The 27,154-nt window shown below is 60.1% G+C and overlaps 1 protein-coding gene across 1 annotated transcript; it reads left to right on the plus strand.

Annotated features, from left to right (window-relative positions):
* Positions 1–233: 233 nt before the first annotated feature.
* TECPR1 (tectonin beta-propeller repeat containing 1) lies at positions 234–24,941 on the plus strand (the record flags this gene model as incomplete). Its single annotated transcript, XM_081091063.1, has 24 exons — positions 234–458; positions 899–1,081; positions 1,387–1,509; positions 3,331–3,456; positions 5,457–5,631; positions 5,727–5,827; positions 7,739–7,840; positions 9,019–9,164; positions 13,953–14,428; positions 14,630–14,775; positions 15,647–15,802; positions 16,251–16,400; positions 16,517–16,674; positions 17,360–17,487; positions 18,467–18,569; positions 19,112–19,208; positions 19,281–19,360; positions 20,282–20,338; positions 20,835–21,015; positions 21,278–21,413; positions 22,119–22,211; positions 22,913–23,019; positions 23,154–23,273; positions 23,472–24,941. The coding sequence occupies 24 exons, from the start codon at positions 234–236 to the stop codon at positions 23,619–23,621; spliced, it is 3,519 nt and encodes a 1,172-aa protein (XP_080947189.1). The 3' UTR covers positions 23,622–24,941.
* Between the last annotated feature and the right edge of the window lie 2,213 nt (positions 24,942–27,154).

Below are 27,154 nucleotides of genomic sequence, written 5' to 3' on the forward strand. Positions count from 1 at the left end.
ATTCTTTTGTATGTGTGAAAGAAGTCCCCACAATTAGAGGGACAGAAAGGCAAAGAACGAAAAAGGGCCCTAGACTGGAAGCCAGACTCTGCTTCTCATTTGTGGGGTGACCACTCACCCGCTGTCTGGACCGCATTGTGCCATCTGTGGTAAGAGCCTAGAGCTGGCTGTGGACACGACACTGGCACTGACCCTCGCCGGTCACGTCCGGTCTTCCCGCAGCCCTTGCCGCCATGCCCAGCTCGGCGCTGTGGGCAGTGGACCTCTTCGGGAGGGTGTACACACTCTCCACAGCCGGGCAGTACTGGGAGCTCTGCAAGGACACCCAGCTGGAGTTCAAGCGGGTCAGCGCGGCCACACAGGGCTGCTGGGGCATCGCCTGCGACAACCAGGTCTATGTGTACGTGTGCGCCAGCGACGTCCCCATCCGCTGCCAGGAGGAGGCCTATGAGAACCAGGTGGGGCACGCATGTTTGGGTTGCTGAGTTGGTTGGCTGGTTGGCTGGCTGGGAAATAAAGGCCCCACTCACCAGACTTCAGACGGTTCTCATGTTCGGCTAAAGATCCAAGTTGCGTAGTGTCATGGGCCTTTGGGACCAGAACCCCTGTTGTGTCCTCACCAGGGCAGGCTGGTCAGGTTCACACAAGGGTGGGCTCCCAGCGGTTTCCAGGAGCCCAGAACGGGCCATGCCCTCCACTGCTTGCCCGTGGGGGGCACCGTGTCCTGTGGCAGTTCTCTGCCCTTTGGGGCTGTGATGATGTGTTGGCTGATCCCTGAGTTCCGGGCAGGCCCTCTGCTCACATCCCACCATGGAGACGAGCCCGAGTACCCTGCTGGCAAGGGCCTGGCCTCCCCAGGCAGCCCAGGCCTAAAGCCCATGCCTGCCTCCACCCTCAGCGCTGGAACCCCGTGGGTGGCTTCTGCGAGAAGCTCCTGCCAAGTGACCGCTGGCCGTGGAGCGACGTGAGTGGGCTCCAGCATCGGCCGCTGGATGGGGTGGCACTGCCCTCGCCGCACTGGGAATGGGAGTCCGACTGGTACGTGGATGAGAACTTTGGAGGGGAACCCACCGAGAAAGGGGTAGGTGAACTTGGTTCCTGGTGTGGCTCCACATGGGAAGGGAATGCTTTGGGCTTAGCCCGTCCCCTCAGTGCTGGTCCCAGTGTCCTGTGGCAGCCAACCCCAGCCTTTGCCCTGCATGCACCCCACTTTCTGCACAGAATCGGTGGGGATCAGTGCTGATCCTTTGCCCTGCATGCACCCCACTTTCTGCACAGGATCAGTGGGGATCAGTGCTGTTCCTCCTTCTGCCTGCTCCCCTCTTCCTCAGTCCTATCACTTCCTTCCCCCAGAGCCTTACAGAGCGCCCCCACCTTGTATTTCAGGGGTGGACATATGCCATGGACTTTCCTGCCACTTACACGAGGGACAAGAAGTGGAATTCTTACGTGAGGCGGCGGAGGTGGATCCGGTACAGGAGATACAAGTCCCGCGACACCTGGGCCAAGGTCGGAGCCTGCCTGTGGCCTGGGGGTGGGGCAGGGCCCACAGCAGTCCCGCTGCTGGGAGGATCACATGGACCCTCATTTCTGCCTTCCCGCCTGTGCACAAAGGGTGCCACCCCCACACTGGGACCTGGCCTTTGTCTCCTGGTAACACTGTGGCACTGTGTGTCCCTTCCTCTGGGAGATGGCCACATGAGGAGGCAGGCCAGATTGGCCTAGGACAGCACAGAACCTGTCCTGACCCTGGTCTCCGGTTACCCTGTCCCAGAATGAGGCTCAGTCTGTGCACGTCTTCCTCCCTTATTCCTGAACTAGAAGCCCGGTGCACGAAATGCATGCACGGGTAGGGTCCTTAGGCCCAGCCGGTGATCAGGGCTGATCGGGACCTTCCGGCTGCCAGCCTGGGCCTCCCTTCGTTCTGCTCCGCCCCCTGGTGGTCAGCATATGTCATAGCAAGCAATAGAACTCCCAGTCGAACTCCTGTGGGGACACTTTGCATATTAGACTGTTATATATATAGACTAGAGGCCCAGTGCATGAAATTCATGCACCGGGAGTGGGGGGCAGTCCCTCAGCCTGGCCTGCACCCTCTCCAATCTGGGACCCCTCGGGGGATATCAGATTGTCGGTTTAAACTGGCAGTCAGACATCCCCCTTGCAATATGGGACCGCTGGCTCCTAACCACTTGCCTGCCTGCCTGCCTTCCTGCCTGATCATCTCTAACCCCTCTGCCTGCCTGATCGCCCCTAACCCCTCTGCCTGCTTTCCTGATCACCCCTAACCCCTCTGCCTGCATGCCTGATCACCCCTAACTGCCTCGGCCTGCTGACCTGATAGCCCCTACCTTGCCCCCCTGCCAGCCTGATCGCCCCTAACTTGCCCCCCTGCCGGCCTGATCGCCCCTACCTTGCGCCCCTGCCGGCCTGATCATCCCTAACTTTCTCCCCTGCTGGCCTGATCGCCCCTAACCACCTCTGCCTCACCCAGGCCTAAGCCGCAGTCTGGCCTCCCTCTGCGGGAGGCAACCTGGCCAATTGGAAGGGCGCTGCCCCATCACCCTGCTGCTGCTGCCATTGCCGGCTGCCATGGCTGCCTGAGCCAGGGCCCTTGGGTGCGGTCTCTCCTGCACGGCGCTGGCCCTAGGCCCTCACAGCTGCTATGGCTTTGTCCGGATGGACGTCAGGAAGATGTTCTGCTCTAATTAGCATATTACCCTTTTATTAGTATGGATGAGCCACTTTGGCTCTTGTATTGTTTTTGTGACCTAGACACACCTCCCAGCTTAGGGACATGAGGCCTGGACTGGGTCCTACGTGGCCTTCGAATGAGGGGAAGGCCTCGAGCCCTCACCAGTCCTCTCTAGAGGGTCCATGCTTTCAGGTGGACCCTTTGAGCTCCCGTTGGGCTGGGAGCAGCCCAGAGAACAAGGGCTTACACTGTGGAGCCACCTTCTGTGATCGGCCCCCTCTTGGTGGGGGATGGAGTCACAGCGTGCAGGTCACTGCAAAGCACAGAGCCAAGACCCTTGTGTGCAGCCGCCTTCCTTGCTGGAGCAGCAGTGACCACTCGGGGATAGCAGCCGGAGCCTGGTGGCCGGCAGAGGGAGGGCAGGGTGGAGAGGACCCAGGGGCAGGAACCCGGTGTTCTGATGTGCCTGCTGTGTGAAGTCAGGCAGCTGTGCGCGGAGGTGGAGCATGAAGGCAGCGTGCTGAGGGCCTGTGGCACAGACTGGTTCAGGGCAGCTGTCTACCAGGAGGGGAACAGTGCCATCTGTCGGCCCACGTGCCCACAAGGTCTGATGCCACTGCCTCCACCTGTTTCAGATCCCTTCGAAGGATGACCCCAAACAACTGCCCGACCCCTTCAACGACCTCTCTGTTGGGGGGTGGGAGATCACAGAGGAGCCCGTGGGCCACCTGTCCGTGTGGGCTGTGTCTCTGCAGGGAAAGGTAAGGCCTGTGGCCCCTGCGCCTTGAGCAGGGGTGGCTGAGGGGGTGGCCACAGTCAGGAGTGGACAGGAGACAAGTCGGCCTTCGTTGTCCTCCCAGAGGTGGAGGAAGGAGGGGGGCTGCCCCTGAGACCTCCTCGCCTCCTGTCCCCACAGCAGGTGGCTTTTATCAGGGTCCCCATAATTGCCCTTTCTGTGAATCCTGCTGTCCTGTTGACCCCTGGCTTCTACTCCTCCCAGAAGCCTCTGACCTCCCACCCTACTCCTGCCCTGGCCTGTCCTCCTCTGAGCCCCCAAAGCACTGACCAGTGCCCACCCTGGGCTCAGATGCCATCAGTATAGTCTCCTCAGACAGACTCAGAGTTCCCTGCCAACTCCCTGTGGCACCTCCACACCAGTCTCTAGAAGTATTGCTGGTGGGTGGGCGAAGGGGGATGGGCAGGTGGGGAGGCATGGATGGATGGATGGATGGATGGATGGATGGATAGATGGGTGGGTGGAAGGATAGGTGGATGGATGGGTGGGTGGGTGGAAGGATAGGTGTGTGGATGGATGGGTGGGTGGGTGGGTGGAAGGATAGGTGGATGGATGGATGGGTGGGTGGGTGGGTGGAAGGATAGGTGGATGGATGGATGGATAGATGGGTGGGTGGGTGGAAGGATAGGTGGATGGATGGATGGGTGGGTGGGTGGATGTTTGGATAAGAGAGGAGAGGAGACCCTTTTCTCAAGGAGTTTGTAAATTAAACAAAGGAATAAAACCAACCTGACTATAGCAGCAACATAGGTGGCCCTGAGTGGGATGACCCAACACTTACTCGTGACTATTCAATCCTCCGTTCCACAAACTGACCAAAATCCTCTGGTTGGCTTTGGGACAGTCACGGCAGGCTTTTATCAGGCTTACCTCTGGGGTCCTGTTTGGCCCTGGCTTCAGTCAACCACAGTGTTTCTGAGCCATGCTGCAGGACGTGGCCTGGGACAGAGCCCCCACCAAGGGGCCACGTCCACCTGGAAGCAAAGAGAAGGGAGAATGGGGGCTCAAGAGCACTGTTTGTGCTGCCAGCTATAAGCCAGTGCTGCCCTGCACTAGTCCTATGGTCCGTAAAAGCTGTGACCAGGACCCTGGACTAGCTGGGCTCCAGGAGAAGCTGGGAGACGGGGGGGCCCAGACCAGCAGGTAGCAGAGGAAGGCTGTCCAGGCCTAGTTCTGCAGTGCGGGCTGTAGGGCGAGGTGACAGGTTGGGAGGCCACGGTGCCCCATATGGAGACAGGTCCCAGGAGGGAGCCCCCAGCCCTCCTAGACCACACAGCCATGTGCAGCCCCCTCCAGATGAAACGTGCCAGGCAGTGCGGACAGTATGATCTGGTGGCTCAGTCTTAAATATTTGATTATGCTCACTGTCCCCAGGTTAAAGAGAAAAATAAGTGATTTTTTTTTATTACTGATTTCATAGAGAAGGAGGGAGAGGGATAGAGAGATAGAAACATCAATGATGAGAGAGAAACATTGATCAGCTGCCTCCTGCACACCCCCCACCAGGGACCAAGTCCGAAACCCGGGCATGTGCCCTGATCAGAATCGAACCATGACCTCCCGCTTTATGGGTTGACACTCAACCAACCATTCACCCACACTGGCCAGGCACCTTAGACATTCCTACGAAGGGGAGTGGTCAGCTTCCCCTAGAGACAGGTGTTTTGAGAGCTTGTCACCACTAGAGTGTGCAGGACGCCCAAGCTGGGGCTGAGTTCTCACTGGGCACATGGGTGAGTGTGGAGGGTGTTATCCCTAGGACAGTGGAAATCCAGGTGTGGCATTTTTAGCAGCCGGGAGAGATCACCGCCCCTGGCACTCTGGGCCCTGGTCTCCCAGGACTGCACCGATGCTTGGCCTGTGCGTGTGCTGACGCACATGCAGCCTAGCTTGGGCAGCTGGTTTTTTCACAGAGTCCTGGCCTGACCCCGTTGGACCCTTCCTGTGGGTTTCTCTCACTCTCAGGTGTGGTACAGAGAGGACGTCAGCCACCCCAACCCAGAAGGCTCATCGTGGTCCCACGTGGACACTCCGGGGGAGGTGGTCCAGATTAGCTGTGGGCCTCACGACCTCCTGTGGGTCACGCTCTGGGAGGGGCAGGCCTTGGTTCGAGAAGGAATCAACAGGAACAACCCCAAAGGTGGGAGCCCTACACCCTTACAGGGAGGGGTGTGCCCAGCTTTTCCCTGTGCGCTTGCTGATGGGGACCCTGTGCTTCCTTCTGGGGTCGAGTAGGAAGTTCCTGGTGCCTAGTGGAGCCTCCCACCTCTGAAAACGGCATCATGCACATCTCCGTGGGAGTGGGCGTGGTCTGGGCCGTCACCAAGGACCGGAAAGTAAGGCCGGGTCGAAGGGGGGCTGGGTTCCAGGACTCTTTCACATTGAGGGTGGTGTGTGTTTTGTTCTTTTGTCCTGAACCCTTGAGCAAATTAGCCAAGTACCCTGCACTGTCTGTCACGTCTGAGATGTCTGGCACCTGCAGAATCCTGCCTGCTCGGGCCCTGTACCAAGTGCGGCACAGCTGCACAGGCCGTAACATCTCCAGGAATCAGAAGCTGATTTTCTGAAACCCTCACCTCATTGGTTGCCTCCCCCTGCTCCTGTTCATGCTTATCATTTTTATTTATTATTTTTCCCCATGGATTATTAGAGAGTGGAAGAGAGAGAGGAAAGAGAGAAACGTCAATAAGAGAGCGAAACATTGATGTGAGAGAGACACATTGATTGGTTGCCTCCCGCACGTGCCCCAACCAGGGCCAGGGACAAACCTGCAACTGAGGTACATGCCCTTGACCAGGAATCGAACCCGAGACCCTTCGGTCCCTGGGCTGAAGCTCTAACCACTTAACAAAACCAGCCAGGGCTTGTCATTTTTATTTTATCAGAGGCAAGGCCAATAAAATACAGGCAGTCCTCAGGTTATGTCAGACTCGACGTATGTCGTTTCGTGGTTACGTATGTCATTTCGTGGTTACGTCGCCATCTCCCATTTACAGCATTTATTAAAAAGTTCCGTCATTTTGACATATGTACATATGTGCTTTATGTTTTTTCTTATTTAGTTACCACAAGTAAAGGTCAGGAATTGTTCTCTTTTAAATTTTTTTACTGTTTCACTTCATTGCTGCTGTGTCTGTGCTCCCTGTGAGTGACGTAGGTGCTATGTAGGTGGGTTCCGACTTACAGCGAAAATCGCGTTACGTCACCATAGGAACTGATCTCTGACGTAACCCGAGGACCTACTGTAAGCTGATTTCAGGTTGCTTACAAGTTCTCTAACCCCACCCACATCCATCCAGGGCATCCCCTACCATCCAGGGGGACGGGTCGCCCACACATCCGATCCATCTCCAGTGAAGCTCCAGAGCCTCAGGCCACACGCCCCTGGGAAAGTACAGATGGGCTAACCCCCAGGCCCCTGAGCACCCCACTCTCAGAGCAACAGATTAAATGAGCAGCAAATTAGATTAAATGAGCAGTGTGCTCAGTCTAAGACAAATATTTGACTATGTGTGAGCTAAGGTGGGGGTTGCAGAGGTCCATGGGATGGGGTGTCACTGGTCAGGCTCATAGGTCAGAGTCTGGATTTGAGATGGAGTATGTGCCCTTCCCTCCCTCAACCCCCTCCCGGCTCTCACTGCACCAAAAAGCCGACACCTGCTGCTACCTGCTGCCAACAGGTGTCACTAGTGTCTGAACTGGCGGGGAGAAGATTCTAGAACAGTGATGGTGAACCTTTTGAGCTCAGCGTGTCAGCATTTTGAAAAACCCTAACTTACCTCTGGTGCCGTGTCACATATAGAAATTTTTTGATATACGCAACCATAGTAAAACAAAGACTTATACTTTTGATATTTATTTTATATATTTAAATGCCATTTAACAAAGAAAAATCAACCAAAAAAATGAGTTCGCGTGTCACCTCTGACACGCGTGTCATAGGTCTGCCATCACTGTTCTAGAATGACTCAGGCAGCGTTGTCTCCTAGAGAAACAATGCCCTGAGCTGGAGAATGGACAGGAAGCCACCAGGACAAGTGTGACAGGGGCAGGTGACCCTCAGCCCAGAGGGATGTGGGCAAGAGGCACGGGGTGAACGTTTCCTTCCTGAAGGATGTGTTGTGCTCATTTTCGGCGTGAACCACAGGGTCAGATTATTCATGTTCTTCTTTCGCTTTAATTAAGAACAAAACACCCCACCTGTGTCAGTGGCATTCCAGGGAGGCATTTATTTCTGACTTTCCCAGGTGTGGTTCCGCAGAGGTGTCAACTCTCACAACCCCCGTGGCACCAGCTGGATCGAGATGGTTGGAGAAATGACGATGGTGGACGTGGGGCTCAACGACCAGGTGTGCGCGTGGTTCCGAGCCTTGCTTCCTGGGGGCGGGTCTCAGAATGGGGGCTCCTGATGCTTCCTTCCCACATCCCTTCCTGGTGCCCCCATGGGGGGGGGGCAGCACCTCCACACTCTCCCAGCCTTTGTCCCAGAGCCCCCGCCTGCCTTGGGTCACCACCATCCCCACAGGACCGCCAGAGCAGGGACAGTGAGCACAGATCTGGGGGAGAGACATGTATCCCAGAGACAGGAGGACTTCGGTTGAGAAATATTTGGGGGAAATCAGACCACTAGGGAAGGATGGAGCCGATCTTCCCGACTTTCTAGATGCAGGGTCTCTTCAACGTCACCTGTGTAGTTTGCACAGCGGAGCCTCCTCATACATAATGAGGTTTTGGCGATTTTTAAGACTCGACGTGTGAAGGTGACATGTCCCCCCTGTTGCACTGTGATGGAAGCTCCTCCCAGGGGTGCTGGCCCTTGTCCCACCCGCCCCAGTGAGCTGTGTGCACAGCGGTCGGGCGAGGCAGGCGCCAGCAGGTGCACACAGGGATGGAGCACGAGGCCAGCCCGCCTGGCGGAGGCCCGGGAGCCCTCCCGGCAAGGCCTCCTGGGCCAAGGCTCTGCCAAGCCCGGCTGGGGCCCGTCAGGCACCCCAAGTCTAGGCTCGAAATGGTTGCTCCCTGGGTCCCTCCCCTGGGCCCTTCAGCTGCCCAGCACCTCTTCCGCGGCGCCCAGAGGCAGAGGGAAGGAGCGTCCCGGCCACCTTTCTCATGGAAAAGGAGGCCAGGATCAAGGAGGTTATTTTACTTAAAGACCAGGACCACCCTTGGTGTTCACTGGGAACAGCTGCCCTCCCACCAGAGACAATGAGGACATGGGTGGACTTCGTGTCCCAGCCCAGCGCCCACCGGCACCACCACCTCCTCTGGCCCCGGGTCTGCCTGCAGGTCGAGGAGCCGCACAGGCCCTGCTTCTCCTGAGCTTGGTGCCGAGCCCTCACCCAACTTCCTGAATTTTACCTCTGCACCCGCCCACGGCCACGCCATCCACCTTCCCCCCCCCAGCACACGTGTACACACACCCCACTGCATGTACAGACTCTCCCCCACCCCATCCTCCTCCCACACCCCAACGGGAGGAGAGCCCCCAGGTCTGCCCGGCTTCCCACCAGCAGCACCTCTGTTCCAGGTCTGGGGCATCGGCTACGAGGACCGGGCCGTGTACTTCCGGCAGGGCATCACCCCGAGCGAGCTCAGTGGGAAGATGTGGAAGGCCATTGTCGCCAGTCGTGTGTGTGACCGGTCACACTCCGGCAGCTCCTCCAGTCTCCTCAGGTGATCCCAGGGGCGCGAGGCATGGAGGAATCGGGCGGGGAAGGGCTGCCGTGGCCTCGGTGGGCAGTGTCTGGAGGACGCCGCCACCCAGCCTCTCAACAGGGCGCCGAGCCTCATCTCAGACAGGAAAAACGGCAGCCTGTGGGTCTCGCCTTCCTGTGCCTGGTGTTGAGGCTGGTCCCGAGGGTGGGAGGTGACAGGGGAGCGAGGCTGGGATGCCTGTCCCTATTGGAGCCTTGGATTGTCCCTGAGCAGGACTGGCCTGTTGGTTCTGGCATCTCAAGGTCAGCGGGGGAAAGGCCTCTTTGCAGGTGGATGCTCGGGGATGAGGATGGACGGTCTCTCTCCTCGGGAGCTGGGGCTTCAGCCTGGGGCATGCCCCAGACTCTTTGGGGGCTTGTTCCCTGGGTGTTTTCCAGTCCCCGCCCCCAGAGCATCTGTTTCTGTAGATACGGGCACCCGAGATTTTGTTTCTTGCTCCGGCCCTAGGTGTGCTCCTGCCTCAGTTCTGGGGCCGCACACTGAGGTCCTTGGTTCTAGAGCAGCAGTGGGCAAACTACAGCCCGCGGGCCGTTTGAAATGAATAAAACTATTGAAAAAAAAAGACCGTACCCTTTTATGTAATGACTAGGGGCCCGGTGCACGAAATTCGTGCACTGGGTGTGTGTGGGGGGGAGAGTGTCCCTCAGCCCAGCCTGCCCCCTCTCACATACTGGGAGCCCTCAGGCGTTGACCCCCATCACCCTCCGAGCGCCTGATCGGCCCCTTGCCCAGGCCTAACGCCTCCGCCAGAGGTGTCAGGCTTGGACAGGGGACCCCCATCTCCCCCCGATCACTGGCTCTGGCCCCCGCCCAGGCCTGAGGCCTCTGGCCCAGGAATCATGCCTGGGCAGGGGACCCCCATCTCCCTCTGATCGCTTGCTCCACCCCCTGCCCAAGCCTGACGCCTCTGACCCAGGCTTCAGGCCTGGGCAAGGGGACCATCATATCCCCCCAATCCCCGGCTCCGCCCCCCCGCCCAGGCCTGATGCCTCAGCCAGAGGAGTTGACCCTCATCACCCTCCGATCACCAATCACCGGATCGGCCCCCTGACCAGGCCTGAGGCCTCCGGCAGAGGTGTCAGGCCTGGGCAGGGGACCCCCAGCTCTCCACGGTTGCAGGCTCCGCCCCTGCCCAGGCCTAATGCCTCTGGCCTAGGCGTCCGGCCCAGGCAGCGGGGACCTGCAGTGGCAGCGGGGGGCGCCGCAATCGTGGGCTTCGCTTTGGGCCCAGGCAAGGGACCCCTAGCTCCTGGGACTGCCAGCTTCGACCGTGCCCAGCTCCCATCGCTGGCTCCACCCCTACTTCCTGCTATCACTGGCCAGGGCGGCAAAGGCGCCTGATTCTCCAATCATGGCTGGGGGCCGCCTTTGCCCTGCCCCCCAGCTCTTAGCTCCCCCCTGGGTTTCCGATCACTGTCAGTGGCAGGGGACTTCTTCCTGCTTTCCCTTTCGCCTCCCTGCATTGTGCCTACATATGCAAATTAGCCGCCATCTTGTTGGCAGTTAACTGCCAATCTTAGTTGGCAGTTAATTTGCATATAGCCCTGATTAGCCAATGAAAACGGTATCGCCGTACGCCAATTACCATTTTTCTCTTTTATTAGTGTAGATGTTTACTTTGAATTTATATTAGTTCACACAAACACTCCATCCATGCTTTTGTTCCGGCCCTCCGGTCCAGTTTAAGAACCCATTGTGGCCCTCGAGTCACAAAGTTTGCCCACCCCTGTTCTGGAGGGTGTGGGTGAGTCCCAGCTCTGCCCACCGGCGCTTAGAGTGCAGGCAGGTGATTTAGCATCGGCTCCGCTCCGCAGGGGAGTGCCCACAGTGCTTACCTGCCTGTCGTGCGGCACATGGGACCTCACACGGTGCTCCCCAGCCCGCCAGGTTCCTGTCTGCAGCCTGGACCCTCCCACAGCCTGGTGGTCATTGCACCACCAGCTGAGCGGGCGGGAGGCCAGCCAGGCAGGGTTTCCCCCCACTTACCGGAAGTTTCCATCTCAGCTGGTGGTTCTCACGCTGAGCAGCACATTGGAATCAGCTGAGAAGCTTCTGAAACTACTGATGCCAAAAATCTGCCCAACCTTGCAGTCGGCAGTGGCTTCTTAAATACAACAAAAGCACAAGAAACAAAAGGAAAGATAGATTGGACTTCATCAAAATAAAAAGTTTTATGCACCAAAGCACACTATCAAGAGAGTGAAAAGATAATTCGATGGGAGAAAATATTTGCAAAGCATATATTTGACAAGGGCCTAGTATCTAGAATACACATCAAGAACTCTTACAGCATGACAAGGACAAACAACCCAATTTTAACATGTTAAGCACCAGGTCAGTCACCGGTGACTGACACTGTACTTTCCGTCCGGAAGACAAAACAGGCTGGGCGCTTAATGTGTTAAAAGGGCAATGACTTGAATGCATTTCTGCAAAGTTGATATGTGAATGACCTGTGAGAGCAGGGAAAGATGCTAGGTGTCATCAGTCATTGGGGAAAAGCAAGTCAGGGCCCAGGTGAGATACCACTGCACACCCACCAGAACAGCTGCGATCCAAAAGAAAGACAGTAAAAGTGTTGAGATGTGGAGGAATTAGAACTCTGTACACAGCTGGCAGGAATTAAGCGTTGGGAAGCAGTCTGGCAGTTCCTCGGGAAGTTATAGAGTCACCTTGTGACCGAGCAGTTTCACTCCTAGACAGGTACCTGAAAGAATTAAAAACAGGTGCTCACACAAAACATGTGTGCGAATGTTTGTAGAAGCAGGACTCACTACTGCCAGAAGGTGGAAACAACCCGAATGTCCATCATTGGGTGAATGGATAAGTAAAACGGGGTCTAGCCATAAAGTAGAACATCACTCAGCAATAAAAAGGAATGAAGTACCACCCTGGCTGGTGGTTCTCAGTGCTTAGAGTGTCGGCCCGAGCCCCTAAGGCTCCAGGGTTCCATTCCCAGTCAAGAGCACATACCTGGTTGCAGGTTCTATCCACAGCCCTGGTCAGGACATGTGAGGAAAGCAACCAATTGATGTGTCTTTCTCACATTGATGTTTCTCTCTGTTTCTCTTCCCCTTCCCTCCTCCCTTCCACTCTCTCTAAAAATCAATGGAAAAAATATCCTCAGGCGAGGACTAACTAACTAACTAAATAAATAAAAAGGAATGGCCTGCCCAGTGTGGCTCAATGGTTGAGCATCGACCTATGAACCAGGAGGTCACGGTTTGATTCCTGATTGGGGCACATGCCTGGGTTGTGGGCTCATTCCCCAGTGTGGAGCATGCAGGAGGCAGCCGATCAATGATTTTCTCTCTCATCATTGATGTTTCTATCTCTCCCTTCCTCTCTGAAATCAATAAAAATATCTATATATATATATATATATATATATATAAAAGGCTAATATGCTAAGTGTCCAACTGTCTGGGTAATGGCATCACATAGCAATGCCCGGCTTCCTCTCCCTAGCGACTAGCCTCTTTACAGTTTCTTCAGCCCAGGAACACGACTTGCTTTATAGCCAGGTGCAAACATTTCACACTGTAACCAAATGTCTGTGAAGCGTTTTCCTGTGCCTCATCTCATTTGATCCTCACAGAAGTCCTGGAGTAGGTAGATAGGAGACTCGATGGAATCCTATTTTCTTTTCATTAGCTGGAAAACGGAGATTTAGAAAGCTTAGAAACTGGACCCGACTGAAAAAAAGTAAGAAATGGTGGACATTGACAGTGACTTCAGGTTTTCTCACTGTGCAGAATATAAGTAAACACTGCTGCAGTTAAATATTTCACCCTTGGTTCTCCCTGTGTGATCTATAATAATAATCTGCTTTGTGTTGATATTTACTGCTGTGTTGCTGACAATTACCTGAAAGAGAAGTTGGGGTGCTTCACTGGGCTGGAAAAAGTTTAGCTAAATCAGAAAGCAGGTCTAATTAAGCAAGTGTATCTATATATATAAAAGGCTAAGTTGACTCACTTTAAATGTATAGCATGTGCTATACATATAAAGCTCTTGCTGGCGCCAATCACACACATGTGTTTTGATCTGTCATTGTTGATCGTGAATTTGGTTGATACTTCTATTATACAGAAAGGAAGAATAGAGATATTTCTTCTAATTAATTTCCTTTCAATGTGCGTGAATTTGTGCACCGGGCCACTAGTATTAAAAGTAAATAAATAAAAAGGAACAAAGTACTGCCACCAGCCACAACATAGGTGAACCTTGACATCATTATACTAAGTCAAAGAAGCCAGTCCCAAAAGGTTGCATTTTGTATGATGTCATTTACATGAAGTGTCCAGAATAGGCAAATCCATAGAGACAGAAAGCACATTAGTGGTTGCCAGGAAGCTGGGCAAGAGGAGGATGAAGAGTGACTCAGTGGTACAGTGTTTCCATTTGGAGTGATGAGAAAGTTCTGGAACTGGGTTGTGGTGATGGTGGCACAACATTATGAATATACTTAATGCATTGCATGATTTAAAATGGTAAACTTTACATCACACATATTTTGCCACACACACACACACACAAAAGGTATTAGATCTCCACGTCCAGGAATATTGATTTGATGGATGTGGATACGGCCTGGGTGCCGGGACTGTGCACAGAGCCCAGCTCCCTGCATTGCAGAGAAGCTGTGACTTGCCCGGGGGTCACACAGGTTCTCGGTGGTGGAGCAGGTGAGCAGCACATGTTCCTCCCTCCAGGGAGTCACAGCTCTGCCCCCTTCGTCCCCAGCGCTGGCTGTTTCTTTGGTGACGAGGTGAGGGTCAGTGGCGATTCCTGCGCACCGAGCGACACGGATGCCTCCTCGGAAGCTGAGAGACCAGGGCCTGAGCAGCCTGTCCCTGCAGAGTCTCCGGAAAGTCCCAGCAACTCCAAGGGCAGCTCGGCTTCAGGCCTAGGCACCACCAAGACCGCAGAGCATGCCTTGGAGGGTGCCAGCCCAGCTGATCACACCCCGGGGCCTGAGCCTTGCCCTGGCCAGGCCTCCACCCCTGCCGAGCTGCCCTGGACCAGTATCGACCTGAAGGAGCCCAAGAGAGCGCCCGGCCACTCCGCTGAGACCACCGGCCTCTCCTCGCTCGAGATGCTCCCACTGGGCTTGGAGGAGCCCTACTGCGCTGACGACCACCCGCTGTGGGTCTGGGTGTCAGGAGGAGGCTGTGCCGTGGAGGCCCACACTGTGCTCAAGTGGTTCACCGCCCAGTCGGGTAAGAGGGTGCTGCCCTGTGCTTGCCATTCTAGGCGGGACTGGGGGACATCAGGGAGAAGGGTGAGGGGAGGGCTCGTGGGCATTTTAGGGAGATCATAGCTCTCTAGCAAGAAAGGGCTGATTTAAAAACAAAACCCTGGCCTGCTGCACAGCTGTGGGCGGGCCAGACACCTGGCCCTGAGGCTCTGGCCGGCCGCAGGCCTGTCCTCCTCCATGCAGACACTGTCCCTGTCCATCACGCCGGCCCAGACCGCCGCCTGGCGGAAGCAGATCTTCCAGCAGCTGACGGAAAGGACCAAACGGGAGCTGGAGAACTTCCGACATTACGAACAGGCCGTGGAGCAGGTGGGCGGGCGCCGGCGCCCTGTGTCTCAGCCGGCGTTTACTGAGTGTCTGTGTACCAGCCCCAGGGTGAGGTGGGAGAGACAGACAGACGGATGCCTGCATCCCTCTGCCCATCTCTCTCGGATGGGAAGCCTGCCCTTCTCCTTGGAGATTCCAGAATGAAAAACAAGTTCGTTCCTTTATTCGTCCACCCCGAAGGCCTCTGTCAGGCCCCACTGTGATGCGGGCCCTGCGTAGACCCTGGGACCAGAGACCACAGCAGTCTCAGCGGGTGGTGGGGTGGGAACCACACTGTCCTCTCCCTGCAGAGGGGCCCCCACGTGCCCGATGGTGCAGTGTTTTATGGGGAACTGAGGACAGGATTGAGGGTAGTCTCGGGCCCCTCAGGCCGAGCCCAGCCCCTAGAGGCGGGAATTACATGAAGGACTCAGCTGGGTTCATGCAGAGGACCCGGCTGTGTCTCGAATGGTGGTGCAGCAGCATCTCCCGGTGGCCAAGGGGCCACCCGGCAGGCGGGCAGGGTGTGCGCCAGCTGTGCCACTGGCTCACTCTGTGACGTTGGGGCAGGCACAGACTCTCCCCAGGCCTCCGTTTCCCCACCCAGAACAAGGGGTGACTGTGACCCCACAGGCTGTTCTGTGCAGCTGACACTGGCTTGCGGCCTGGCCCCTGTTGGGGTTCGATAGTGTCCCTCGTCGTTAGGGTGAAGTGGGGGAGCTGGGAGCACTGTGCGGGAGTCCCCTGTGAGGTGGCGAAGGGACTGGGGCCAGGGTAGCCCTGGGGCGCTGGGAACTGGGCACACGCAGGGCCCAAGTTGGGGGCCCAGGGGCCTGCCTGTGACAGTCCCTCGCCTCCGGGGCCTGTGCTGCAGTCCGTGTGGGTGAAGACAGGGGCCCTGCAGTGGTGGTGCGACTGGAAGCCCCACAAGTGGGTGGACGTCCGCGTGGCCCTGGAGCAGTTCACGGGGCACGACGGGGCCCGGGACAGCATCCTCTTCATCTACTACGTGGTCCACGAGGAGAAGAAGGTGCGGGGAGGGGCGGGCGGAGGGGTGCGGGTGCCCGGGGGAGGCGGGTGCAGGAATAGGCCTGGGACGCTGGCCCCGAGGTGCCCAGCCCAGGACAGCGTCTGGCACCTACAAAGCCCCAGCCCCCATGACAGAGTCCCCGTCAGTGGCGGGCAGGTGTTGGTGGCCCGCAGAGCCGCCTCCCAGGTCTGACGCTGACAGGCTCCCCTGTTTGATGAGAAGTCAGGCTCACAGAGATAAAGCCACCCCTCCCCCGGGCTGGGTCTGAGCCAGCCAGCCAGTCTCCCCTTGCCATCAGAAGTGAACCCCGGCATCTGCTCACGAGCTGGGCTTCCATGCTGGGACTCCCAGAGCCACCAGGGTCCCAAGGACCAGCGCTGTGGAAAGGGGGCCACCCAGGCCAGCCCTGCCCATCAGTGACAGCCTCGCCGTTGCCCTCTGTGCGCAGTACTTGCACGTGTTCCTCAATGAGGTGACCACCCTGGTCCCCGTGCTCAATGAGGACAAGCACTCCTTCGCCCTGTACACCCCCGAGAGGACCCGGCAGAGGTGGCCCGTGCGTCTGGCTACTGCCACCGAGCAGGACATGAATGACTGGGTGAGTGGGCAGTGGCCCCACGGGCCAGGGGTCAAAGGGCAGCAGACTCAGGGCAGCCCAGCCTTGGCCTGCTGCCCGTCCCCTTCCCAGTGGTGACTGCCATCTGCCCACGCCAGCTGGCCCTGCTCAACCTGTCCTGCTGTGAGAGCCGGAGGGTCCTCGGCCGCCCCTCCCTGCAGGCCATCTGGTCCATCACCTGCAAGGGCGACATCTTCGTGAGTGAGCCGAGCCCGGACCTGGAGGCCCCTGAGCACCCGCTGCCCTGCGACCAGATGTGAGTCCACCCTGGCCTGGTCACTCCCACCCCGCAGCCAGCGCTGAGGTTTCACAGGGAGGGGCCCCCGCAGGACACACGGCCTCGCTTCCCGCTGCCAGCCACACGGCCAGCTGCTTCTCAGGCCCGAGTCTGCCTGGACCTGTGTGAAGACCCTTCCCCGGGGGGCATCAGGGAGGGTCACCCCGCTGAACAGTTTCTGTGTCAGAGTGAGGGGATGGCTCTGCAGGTGGCATTTAAACCAGGAGGTGGAACGAGGCCATCCCCTGGGGCAGTGTGATAGTCTGGGGCACCCACCCTTTTGGTGGGGACATGGTGCTCCCGATTCTGTCCCCAAAAGGTCACCCAGAGCCAGGGAGGACCAGGGAGACACGCGACTAGGAGGCCCTGCCCAGGAGATGAGTGGCTGTGTCTGTCTGCCCTTAGTTGATCCACTCGCATCTGAAAGAGTCAGATCCCCTCTGGTGCCAGTGGCGGGGCCTTGGCCACAGGAGGTTGACCCAGGTGGCAGCCGCACCCTGCGCTCTGCCTCCCAGAGGGCCTCACCGTCAGGCTCGTGTGGCTCATCCAGCCGATGGGCCGGCCCTGCTCCCTGCCTACACTCTTGTCCCGGGCCCCAGGGCTCCGGGGGGAGGCTGGAAGGCCCCGCTGGGTCGCTTCCCCGCCCTCTCTCCCCTCCTCCCAGGTTCTGGCGGCAGATGGGCGGCCACCTGCGGGTGGTGGAGGCCAGCAGCCGGGGCGTGGTGTGGGGCATTGGCTACGACGGCACAGCCTGGGTGTACACAGGTGGCTACGGAGGAGGCTGCTTCCAAGGTGAGGGTGGCCCGCCCCCAAGGCTGGCAAGCCTGGCTCCCGCCCTGCACAGCCTTCCTAGCAGTTCCCTCTAGTCCCTCTGGCTCCCCGCCCCTCGCCAGAGTCGCCGTCCCGGTGTTGACACTCAGTTGGCAACCAGGTGACAGGTGACCTTCAGCACTGCCAGCCTCTGCAGAGGACGTTCCTGGGCCAACCCGGGGGCATGACAGCCCGGAGACCACGCCTCGCCTCCCATGTGCCTTCCCGGCCTCAAAGGCTCTAGAAAGGCAGCCACCGAGGCCCCCACCATGTCCAAGCCCTCATTTCATAGACGAGCCTCAGGCACATGGGGCAGCCCAGCACCTGGGTCCCGATTCCCAGCCCCAGGTTCTAGCTCCTCGTTAGGTGGGTTGTGCCTCAGGCTGGGAGCCCCGTGCGCCCCCCCAGCTCTGGGAGGCAGGGGGCTCTTTCTCCTCCTGGGAAGGGGAGCAGAAACAATGCCGGGACGGGACACGCCATGCCCACGCCCCGCGCCGGCTGATGCTGTAAAGCTGGGTGTCCACTGAGACCACGGCCGCATCTCAGGGAACTAGCAGCATCCATGCTGGTGAGGCAGGCAGTGCCTTGGTCCCCGTTTCACCAAGGAGGAAATTGGGGCTCCTGGAGGTTATTGCTGTTAGCAGGGGGTGAGCTGGTTGGGCCTCTCACCTGCCCAGTCCAGGTAAGTGGGATGGTGAGAGGTCAGAGGTGCAGCCAGAACAGAGTGTGAGGCGGCGGAGCTGGAGGGCGTGTGGATGGGTGCCTAGCGGGTTCTTCTCACCAAGGTTATGCGAACCCAGAACAGAGAGACCCCACGGGCCGGGCCCTGCCAGATAAGCTCAGCAGGCCTGTGAGCCCCTCTCGGCTGACCTTCAGCCTGACCTCCCCGCCCAGTCTGAGGGGCCTTTGGGGCCCAGCGGGCAGGTGCAGCCCACGGCCTGGCAGCCCCCTCTCCCCCCAGGCCTGGCCAGCAGCACCGGTAACATCTACCCACAGTCAGATGTGAAGTGCGTCTACATCTATGAGAACCAGCGCTGGAACCCCGTCACGGGCTACACCAGCAGGTGAGCACGCAGCGTGGATGCTGCACCAGCTGCTGTGGGGGCTTCCAGGTGCGACCGGCCCAGGCCACGGTCTGACAAAACGGGGCGGCCACGGCCAAGGTGATGATGCAGCGTGAGAGCTGGAGTCCGGCCCCGCCGTGGCCTCACAGAGGCTTTTCTTCTTGTCTTTAAATGTAAGGAAGATTTAACAACCTACTTGAGAGGTACAACATACATGAAATGCACAACACGTAAATGTACATACAATGAGCTACAGGTCGATCTGTCTGCATGTAGACAGGTTCATCCATAGGTAGGGGTAGACAGAGAGGGGGGCTTCCCGCCCTCACGGTGGCCACAGCCCTCAGTGGATTGCAGGCCAGGCCCCCTCATGATGTGGGGTCACCCCGTTGTGGTCCCAGACCTGGGGCAGTTCACCCCTTCCGAGGTGCAGTGGTCCCAGTGTGTGTCTGTCACTGGCCAGTGTCTGGGTGGGACAGGCTGTTCTTGCCTCTCAAGTCACACACAGACACACACACACACCCCGCCTTGTCCTGCCGCAGGGGTCTGCCCACTGACCGGTACATGTGGAGCGACGCCACGGGGCTGCAGGAGTGCACCAAGGCGGGCACGAAGCCCCCCTCCCTTCAGTGGAGCTGGGTGAGTTCCAGCAGTGGGGCGGGCAGGGGTTGGAGTGGAAGGTCTGCCTGCACTGACCCACCCCTTCCCCAGGTTTCTGACTGGTCCGTGGACTTCAGCGTTCCTGGGGGTACTGACCAAGAGGGGTGGCAGTATGCCAGTGACTTCCCTTCGTAAGCATCTCTCTCTCCCTCTCTCTCTCTCTCTCTCTCTCTCCCCCCCTCCCGCCCGCCCCCCCCATGGGGAGGCCCTCAGGGGCTGCCCTGAGCAGCAGGACTGGGGGTGTGGCCCAGCCGGACCCTCCTCCCTAGCAGTGGCCTCACCACCCTGCCAGGCAGAGCCCTGCCCTCTGCCCCCCACCCCCCAAGCACCTGGGCATAGCTGAGGAGCAGACCCTGTGTGCCTGCCTCAGCTGCCAGCAGGGTTTGGAGAGATGTGGAGGGGCCCAGATGGGCCCAGGGAGGATGCCATGGCTCCTTCGACACCTGGTTGTGTCTGCCCAGCAGGGTGTGGGAGGGCCAGCTGCGGGCCTGGTTCACCAGCTGAGGGGTCTAGGGAGCTTTGGGCCAGGCAGGAGGCTAAGTGTCAGAGGCGGGCAGGACAAGGAGAAGCGGCTGACAAGCCTGCTGGGCTGGGGTCCTAGGCCTTCAGGGAACACAAGTCATAGGTTAGAGTGGAAGACGGAGCTGGAGAGCCCAGCCAGGGCCCGAGCCATGTGAGCCGACCAAGGAGGTGACAGGTGTCAGAGGCCTTGGGCCCTTGGCTTGACTGTTCCCAGGAGGGCTCTGGTTGGGCCTGGGGTGGCGAGGGGCAGAGCTCCCTTAGCTAGAACCCCTGGTCAGGCAGCTGCCATGTCCTGGCCCTGGGAGACCCCAGCCAGGCAGGAGGTGTCTGAAGGAGGAGCATCGTGTCCTGTGATACCTGCTCCCTCTGAGCCCACTCCACAGCTCACAGGCTCCGAGCCCTGTACCGATGGAGAGTGTGTGCGCGCATGTGTGCGCATGTGTGTGCATGTGTGCGCATGTGTGTGCATGTGTGTGCAGTGTCACTTTCCCCGAAGTGGTCTCGATTTCAGCTTCTTCTTCCTCTTTCAGCTCATATCACGGGTACAAAACCATGAGGGATTTTGTCAGGAGGAGGTGCTGGGCCAGGTAAGGACTGAGCACAGGGTAGCTGGGGGTGTGGCCTGGCCCCTCGCCCCGGTCCCTTCCAGGCCAGGCCCCCTCCGACCTCAGTCCCCTGGAAGGAACAGGGAGGCCACGGGGAGGGGAAACAGAATCAAAGTAAATGTCAGCCCAGGAAGTGCCCGCGGCTCCCAACGCTCTTATTTCTGGAGAGTTTGCTTTCAAGAACAAATAAGAGAAATGTCATTGGCAGCCTCTGCTTGTGGGCAGGACAGGAGGCCTGGCTGGGGGAGGGAGTGGCCGGGGCAGGAGGGTGGGGCCACCCATCCAGGAAGGGGTGCCCACCCAGGTGCAGGGGTGGGTGGGGTGTCCTGCCCTCCCCAGGGTCCCACGGAGGCTGCCTTGGGAGAAGGGCAACCCACTGCTTCCTCCTGAGCCTCCAGGTGCCCAGGGCAGGCGGCCTGAGGCTGGCAGCAGCATCTGAGTGCCCAAGTGCCCAGGGTTGTGCCCTCTCCACTTACAGAAAGTGCAAGCTGGTGACCAGCGGGCCCTGGCTGGAAGTGCCCCCCATTGCCCTCAGGGATGTGTCCATCATCCCCGAGAGCCCGGGCGCCGACGAGAGTGGACACAGCATCGCACTCTGGGCCGTCAGTGACAAGGGGGACGTGCTGTGCCGCCTGGGTGTGTCCGAGCTCAACCCTGCGGTGAGCACCCCAGTCCTTGCCTCTGGGGAGCACCGGCCTGCCCACCTGTGGTCACTCGTGGGGTTCGGACAGATTGTTCCAGAAATAGGACTCTTGCTGAGGAGTTGGGCTAGGTGTGGGCCCGTCCAGGGGTCGCCAGGCTCTGTGGGCAGTTGGAACCGAGGATGAGGTTGGCGTGAGGAGCCACCAGCTCCTGGACCCGGGGCTGGGGTGGCAGAGGCTGGACCAGGCAGCCCTCAGTGCCTCCTCACTCGGTCTCCAGGGCGCCTCCTGGCTGCACGTGGGCACCGACCAGCCCTTCGCCTCCGTCTCCATCGGGGGCTACTGCCAGGTGTGGGCCGTGGCGAGGGACGGCTCTGCCTTCTACAGGGGCTCCGTGTCCCCCTCCAAGCCGGCTGGTGAGTGCTGCCCGCCCTGGAGGGGATGGGGCTGTCAGCGAGGCTGCAGGCTGACGGCCCCTGGCTGCCCCTTCGTCAGCAAGCCCGTGGTGAAAGCAGCCTGCGGACCAGCTGCTGGGCACAGCCAGGATCCCGAGGCCACGCCCCTTCCCTGCAGCTGCTCTGCACCGTCCTGGCCTCCTGCCAGGGCAGCTGGTGGTGGGCGCTTTTGGGTGCCTTGCAGGTCCTGCCCGCCAGGGGACAGGCCTGTTGGGACGCTCCTGGGGTGGCCCCGCTCGGCCCACTCCACAGTGGCCACTCCCCAGAGGGCACCCTAGGCCGGCGTGTTCTTGGCTGGATGTCTGGACAGTGTCTGGCATGGGGGAGGGTGGCACTGGAATGGACGGATGAAGAGGTGGTGGCTGGTGTGTCGTGCCCTCCACACGGGGCTGAGGGCCTTGGGTTTGTGTAGCGGCTGCAGGGCTGGCTCTTGCCCACGTGCTGGGCTGGGCACCACATGTCCCTGTGTGTGAGACCGGCCCCTCCAGCCCCATCTGAAACCTGCCCCGGCCTCTTTGGGGCCTTGAGAGAGACCAGGGTGCTGGAGGTCAGCAGGGCACGGCCCCCACCCACCCTGGGAGCTGCAGAGGAGACCGTGGACCTCAAGTGCCTGGGTCACAGGTTCGGTGCTTCCCAGGCGCCTCCAAGTCCGACCTCCCTTGGCAGGTGACTGCTGGTACCACATCCCATCTCCTGCCAAGCAGAGGCTGAAGCAGGTGTCTGTGGGCCAGACGTCCGTGTATGCTGTGGATGACAATGGCAAGTTGTTCCTGGTCCCCAGTGGTCACCAGGGGGGTTGGGGTTCTCTGAGCACCCCGATGGGATGAGACCCTCACCAGCCCCCAGGTCCCTGACACAAGACCTACATCAGCCACCAGGAGAGGCCCAAGGTCGGCCTCCAAACAGGTCCCTCCCCCGTGTTCCCCAGGGAGGGACCCGACCCTCCCCCTGGTGGTCAGCCCTGCCTGGGCCGAGGGCACGGTGCCAAGGCCTGGGTGACGCTGCATAGCAGGGCCTGTGACCTGCGAGCCCGCCATAGGCCCCGGGGGAGCGGAGTGGCCACGTGGCACTGCCTCCGGCGCCTCCGTCACCACTCCCGTTCCTGTGGCGCCGTTGTCCTGGCTGAGCAAGGCCAGGAAGGACAGAGACTGGCCGGGGACCCAGGCTCCAGTTCCAGGCCGTCCTCTGTAAAGAATGCCTTGTCCTCAGTTTCTCATGCGTAGAAAGCAGAGGGGGTGGCAGCACAGCCCAGCGGCGCAGTGGCACTGGGTGTGGGGCGGGCAGAGCTGGACCTCTGGGCTTCTCTCTCGCTGTGAGTCAGGGAAGCCCAGCAAGTGTGGGGACACGGGGGCGGGGGGGGGGGCGGGGGCGGGAGAGGGGGTCAGACCACTGGCTTCGCAGACCCTGCGGTGGGTCCCAACGCCCTGGGCCTCACCCTGGGTCACACCTTCTCTCCCCAGGGAACCTGTGGTACCGCCAGGGGGTCACGCCCAGCTACCCGCAGGGCTCCAGCTGGGAGCACGTGTCCAACAATGTGCGCCGAGTGTCCGTGGGGCCTCTGGACCAGGTCGGGGGCTCGGGACAGGCTGATGCTCGCTCTGGGGTTGGGGACTGAGGGGTTCGGTGCCTGCTCTGGTCTCCCTAGTGCCGTCCCCGCGGTGCCACAGCCAGCGCTGGGCCTTCAACAGGTCTGTGTTCCAGGTCTGGGTCATCGCCAACAAAGTCCAGGGCAGCCACAGCCTGAGCCAGGGAACCGTGTGTCACCGCACGGGCGTGCAGCCTCTGGAGCCCAAGGGGCAGGGCTGGGACTACGGCATCGGGGTGAGCGAGCCGGCGGGGGTGGCTGCTGGGCCGGGGCTGCCTGGTCACGTTGTACGTGCTCCCCGACGGGCTGGGGCCTGGCCTGGGGTTGGTGGGAGACCCGGGCATTCCCTCAGGAGACCTTGGGCCCCAGCGTCTGGGAGGAGGGCCCCTGCCCCGCGACCCCTGTGGCCCCAGTGACGCAGCTCTCTCCTTCAGGGGGGCTGGGACCACGTCTCCATCCGGGCCAATGCCACCAGGGCCCCCAGGAGCACGTCCCAGGAGACAGCTGGCGAGCAGGGCCTCCCCAGCGGGCCCTCGAGCGTGGCCGGTGCCCTGCAGGAGGCCGTGGGCCCGGTCTGCTGCTGAGCCACCCTCTCGCCTGGCGGGTTCCGTCTGAAGAATCAGCACGGCCCATGAGCCTTCACTCGGAGTGAGCGCTCTGCGCTGAAATGCGGGTCCTGGCGTGGCTTGCGGGGACCTGGCCTGAGGTCACAGCTCAGGCAGCAGAAACAGCCCAGAAATGTGAAGCCTTGTGGACGTTCCCCACACTGTCCCTGTCAGCAAGGAGGGCGCTGGTGTGGAGTGGGCGCCCTCACCCGGCCTCTCCCACCCATCCATTCCCCCTCCGCCTCCCGCCTTTCCAGGGCGGGAACCTAGAGCCCGGAACCTTCCAGGAAGGCTGGCCCCTGGGAAAGCTGAGCCCACAAAGAGCGCCCGGTGGCCCAGGGGGTCCAAACGCAGAAATAGCTGAGGGCTCAGGGCCGTGGCCCACGCTGTGGTCGTTTCTCAGCACGGGACTTGCAGATACGGTCTCATTCCAAAGGTCAAGGGCGGAGCTGGCAGGTCCGAAATAAATGCTGGAGAGGTGTCACCTTCCCCAGGTGGGCATGGGTCCCCGGGGTGGACAGAGGACCGAGGGGCCTGGGAGAAGGGTTGGAGTGCTCAGCTGGCCCCTCCCCGATGGGGCTGGGGGCTGGGGCATCTTTTACTTCTGATCATGTTGCAGGGGAGGGCGGGATGGAGGCGGAGACCAGCCAGGCGGTAGGAGGGCACCTCCCCAGCATCCCCCTCCTGTCCCGCAGCCTCCGGCTGCTTTTTATCCGACGACACCCCATTGGTGAAGGCCCCGGTTTGCTTCCACAACCAGTCCAGAGCTCGGAGTGGCTCCCACCCTCAGGTCCCATTGGTGGGTCGTCCTGACCACCACGCGCCTTCCTGAGTAGCCGCACCTGAGAGCAGTCCAGGCGCACGTGGGCCCGACCTGGCCCGGCGGAAGGACGGCTGGGACGGTGGAGCGTGACCACATAGCCCTTCCCAGGGGCTTCCCCCGCAAGCTGGCAGGAGGGTGCAGTACCTCCTTCGGGGTGCCCTCCCCGGGGACATTTGAGGGTGCCAGCAGCCTCTGCATTTGCAGGTGGGACCAGGAGGCGTGAGTCGGCCCAGGGCCCAGAGGGGCCGTATGGGGTTGCCGGTCTCAGTCTGTTTACATCCCTTCGTCAGGGTCTGCATGGGCATTAAGGTTCGTCTACAGCAGCTGCTGTCCTCGCTGTGCGTCCCCGTGGCTGGCCTCACCCTGCCCTTCCTCTAGGGACCCTGAGTCCTCTCACTGCTGAGCCACCTGTTTACCTGCCCAGCATCACTGAGTCCCAGATGCTTTATTCAATTAAAACTTACACCAGAGTGTGAGTGGCGAGACTTTTTTGTGGCTACAATCGTGTACAACGCACCGTTCCCCGTGCTGGAATGCAAACTGCTGTGAAATCTTTTATTTTCGTTTTGTGACACAACATCAATTTCATGAGTACTTTGAAGGGGCCATTAGGGAAAATAAAAACCAAATTTGGGTCATTTAAGAAACGTTTTCACCACAATTACCACCCGGGCCGTTCCGTCCAGGGGTTTTCCCAGGCAGAGAAGTGGACGTTCTGGTTGCTCCGCCTATGGCTTTCGCCTCGGGGCTGTCTGGTCTGCAGGCAGGTCCAAGGCCAGGAGTGGGCCAGGCGCCAGGGCTCCTCCAAGGACCGGTGAGTCCCGCTGGGCTTCGGGTCCACAGTGAGGGTCGAGGGAGCAGACTCAGCAGCAGGTCTCTGACCAGACCTGTTCCCTCGCGCCCCCGTAGTTAACACCCCCAAAGCGGAACTGAGACCTTCAGAAACCCTTCGTAATGTGGCCACAGGGCGTGCAAGTGCCCTCCGGCCTCTGGTGAAGGACTGGCATGCGGGCCCGGGTCACCCTCTGGGGAACAGAGGAGGTGCAGGTGCACGTCTGGGACCGAGAGCAAGAGCCCCCACGGCTGTCCTACAAGGCGGTGGCGCAGGCCCTCCCGCACCCGCACGCTCTCCCGGACAGAGGGCACTGCTGGGCGCCCTCCCTGTGCACCCGCACGCTCTCCCGGACAGAGGGCACTGCTGGGCCCTCCCGCAGCCGCACGCTCTCCCGGACAGAGGGCACTGCTGGGCGCCCTCCCTGTGCACCCGCACGCTCTCCCGGACACAGGGCACTGCTGGGCGCCCTCCCTGTGCACCCGCACGCTCTCCTGGACACAGGGCACTGCTGGGCCCTCCCTGTGCTGCCGGCTGTTTGTCGTTCGCTCAGCAAGCTCAGGGGCGGACGGAGCCCTGCTCCGGCGTTGGCTCGGCCAGGACAAGAGCCACCAGGTGTGCGGGCCTCACCTGTTGTGTCAGCCAGCAGCCGTCAGCGGGGCCGCACGGACCCCATCAGTCCCGAGCTTGGAGTTGCTCTCCACCTCAGGTCCCATTGGCGGGTTGTCCTGACCGCCACTCACCTTCCCCAGCAGCCACGCCTGACGGCAGTCCAGGCGCACCTGGGCCCTCACCTGACCGGCGCTGAAGGCTCCCAGGGCCACCTTCCAGAGGGGCCTGCACTGGGGCCTAGGGAGGGCCCGGCCAGTGTCTGACCAGGTAAGTGGCCACTGGCTGTTCCGAGGGGTGCCACCCTCTGTCCTTGGTGCTGCCAGGGCTGACACACAGCCCAGGGACGCATGAAATGGCTGGGCCTGGACTACCGGGCTTGACAGTGAGGGCACGCATCAGGAACAAGTCCTGGGCTGTACAGCCCACTCCCTGCCCAGCCATCCCCCATCTGCAATGCCCAGGAGGGCCGGCAGGGGACTGGGCCCCACGTGCCAGGGCAACTCTACCCTCACCCCAGCCCCTGTCACTGTGGTTCCGGCCTGAGGCTGCCAAGGGCCCTGCCCCCTCCCCATGTTGGCTGTGGGCTGGAGGACAAAGTCGCCAAGCCTGCTGAAGCCAGCGGGGCAGGAACACAGAAGGAAGCTTGGCCCAGGGCTGCGGAGACCTGCCAAGATGCCAGTCCTGTCTTTGCAGAGCAGCACCAGTGGGGGAGGGAGCTCCTGCCACCCAGGCTCTCCCAAGGGCGCCCCACAGAGCCCCCAACCCCAACCAGGACCCAACATCCTAAAGTCCTAACAAACCACACAGTCAGCACGACTATGACAACGAGCGGCAAACCTGGGTGGGACCCGAGGGAGGCGTGGGGACACAACCTCCCCAACGGGCCAGGGCTGAGAGGCCCAGCCTCCCAGCGGAGCAGAGCCCAGTGGCCTCTCTCCCGTCCTGCCCCTGCCCCTCAGCACCAGGCCACAGACCCTCTGACCCGCTCAGCCCCTCCGCAGTCAGGAGCCCCCAGCACAAGAGGAGGCAGGGAAAGATCCCAGCCCCTCGGGACGTCCCCTCTGAAGGTCCCTTTCCAGTTCCTTTGAGGTCGTCTGATGAGGGATTCTGTCTAACACAGATGCTGAACTCGCTTCAACCATCTTGGCTCAGCCACACTCCCCAAGTGGCCCTGAGCTTTACTTGCTGTGTGCCTCAGTTTACCCCGAATGAGGAGGCTCTGATGCAGGTTGGAGGCGGTCCCTT

The sequence above is a fragment of the Myotis nattereri genome (genome assembly GCF_964212035.1).
Source record: "Myotis nattereri genome assembly, chromosome: 5".
In the NCBI taxonomy this organism is placed as follows: Eukaryota; Metazoa; Chordata; class Mammalia; order Chiroptera; family Vespertilionidae; genus Myotis; species Myotis nattereri.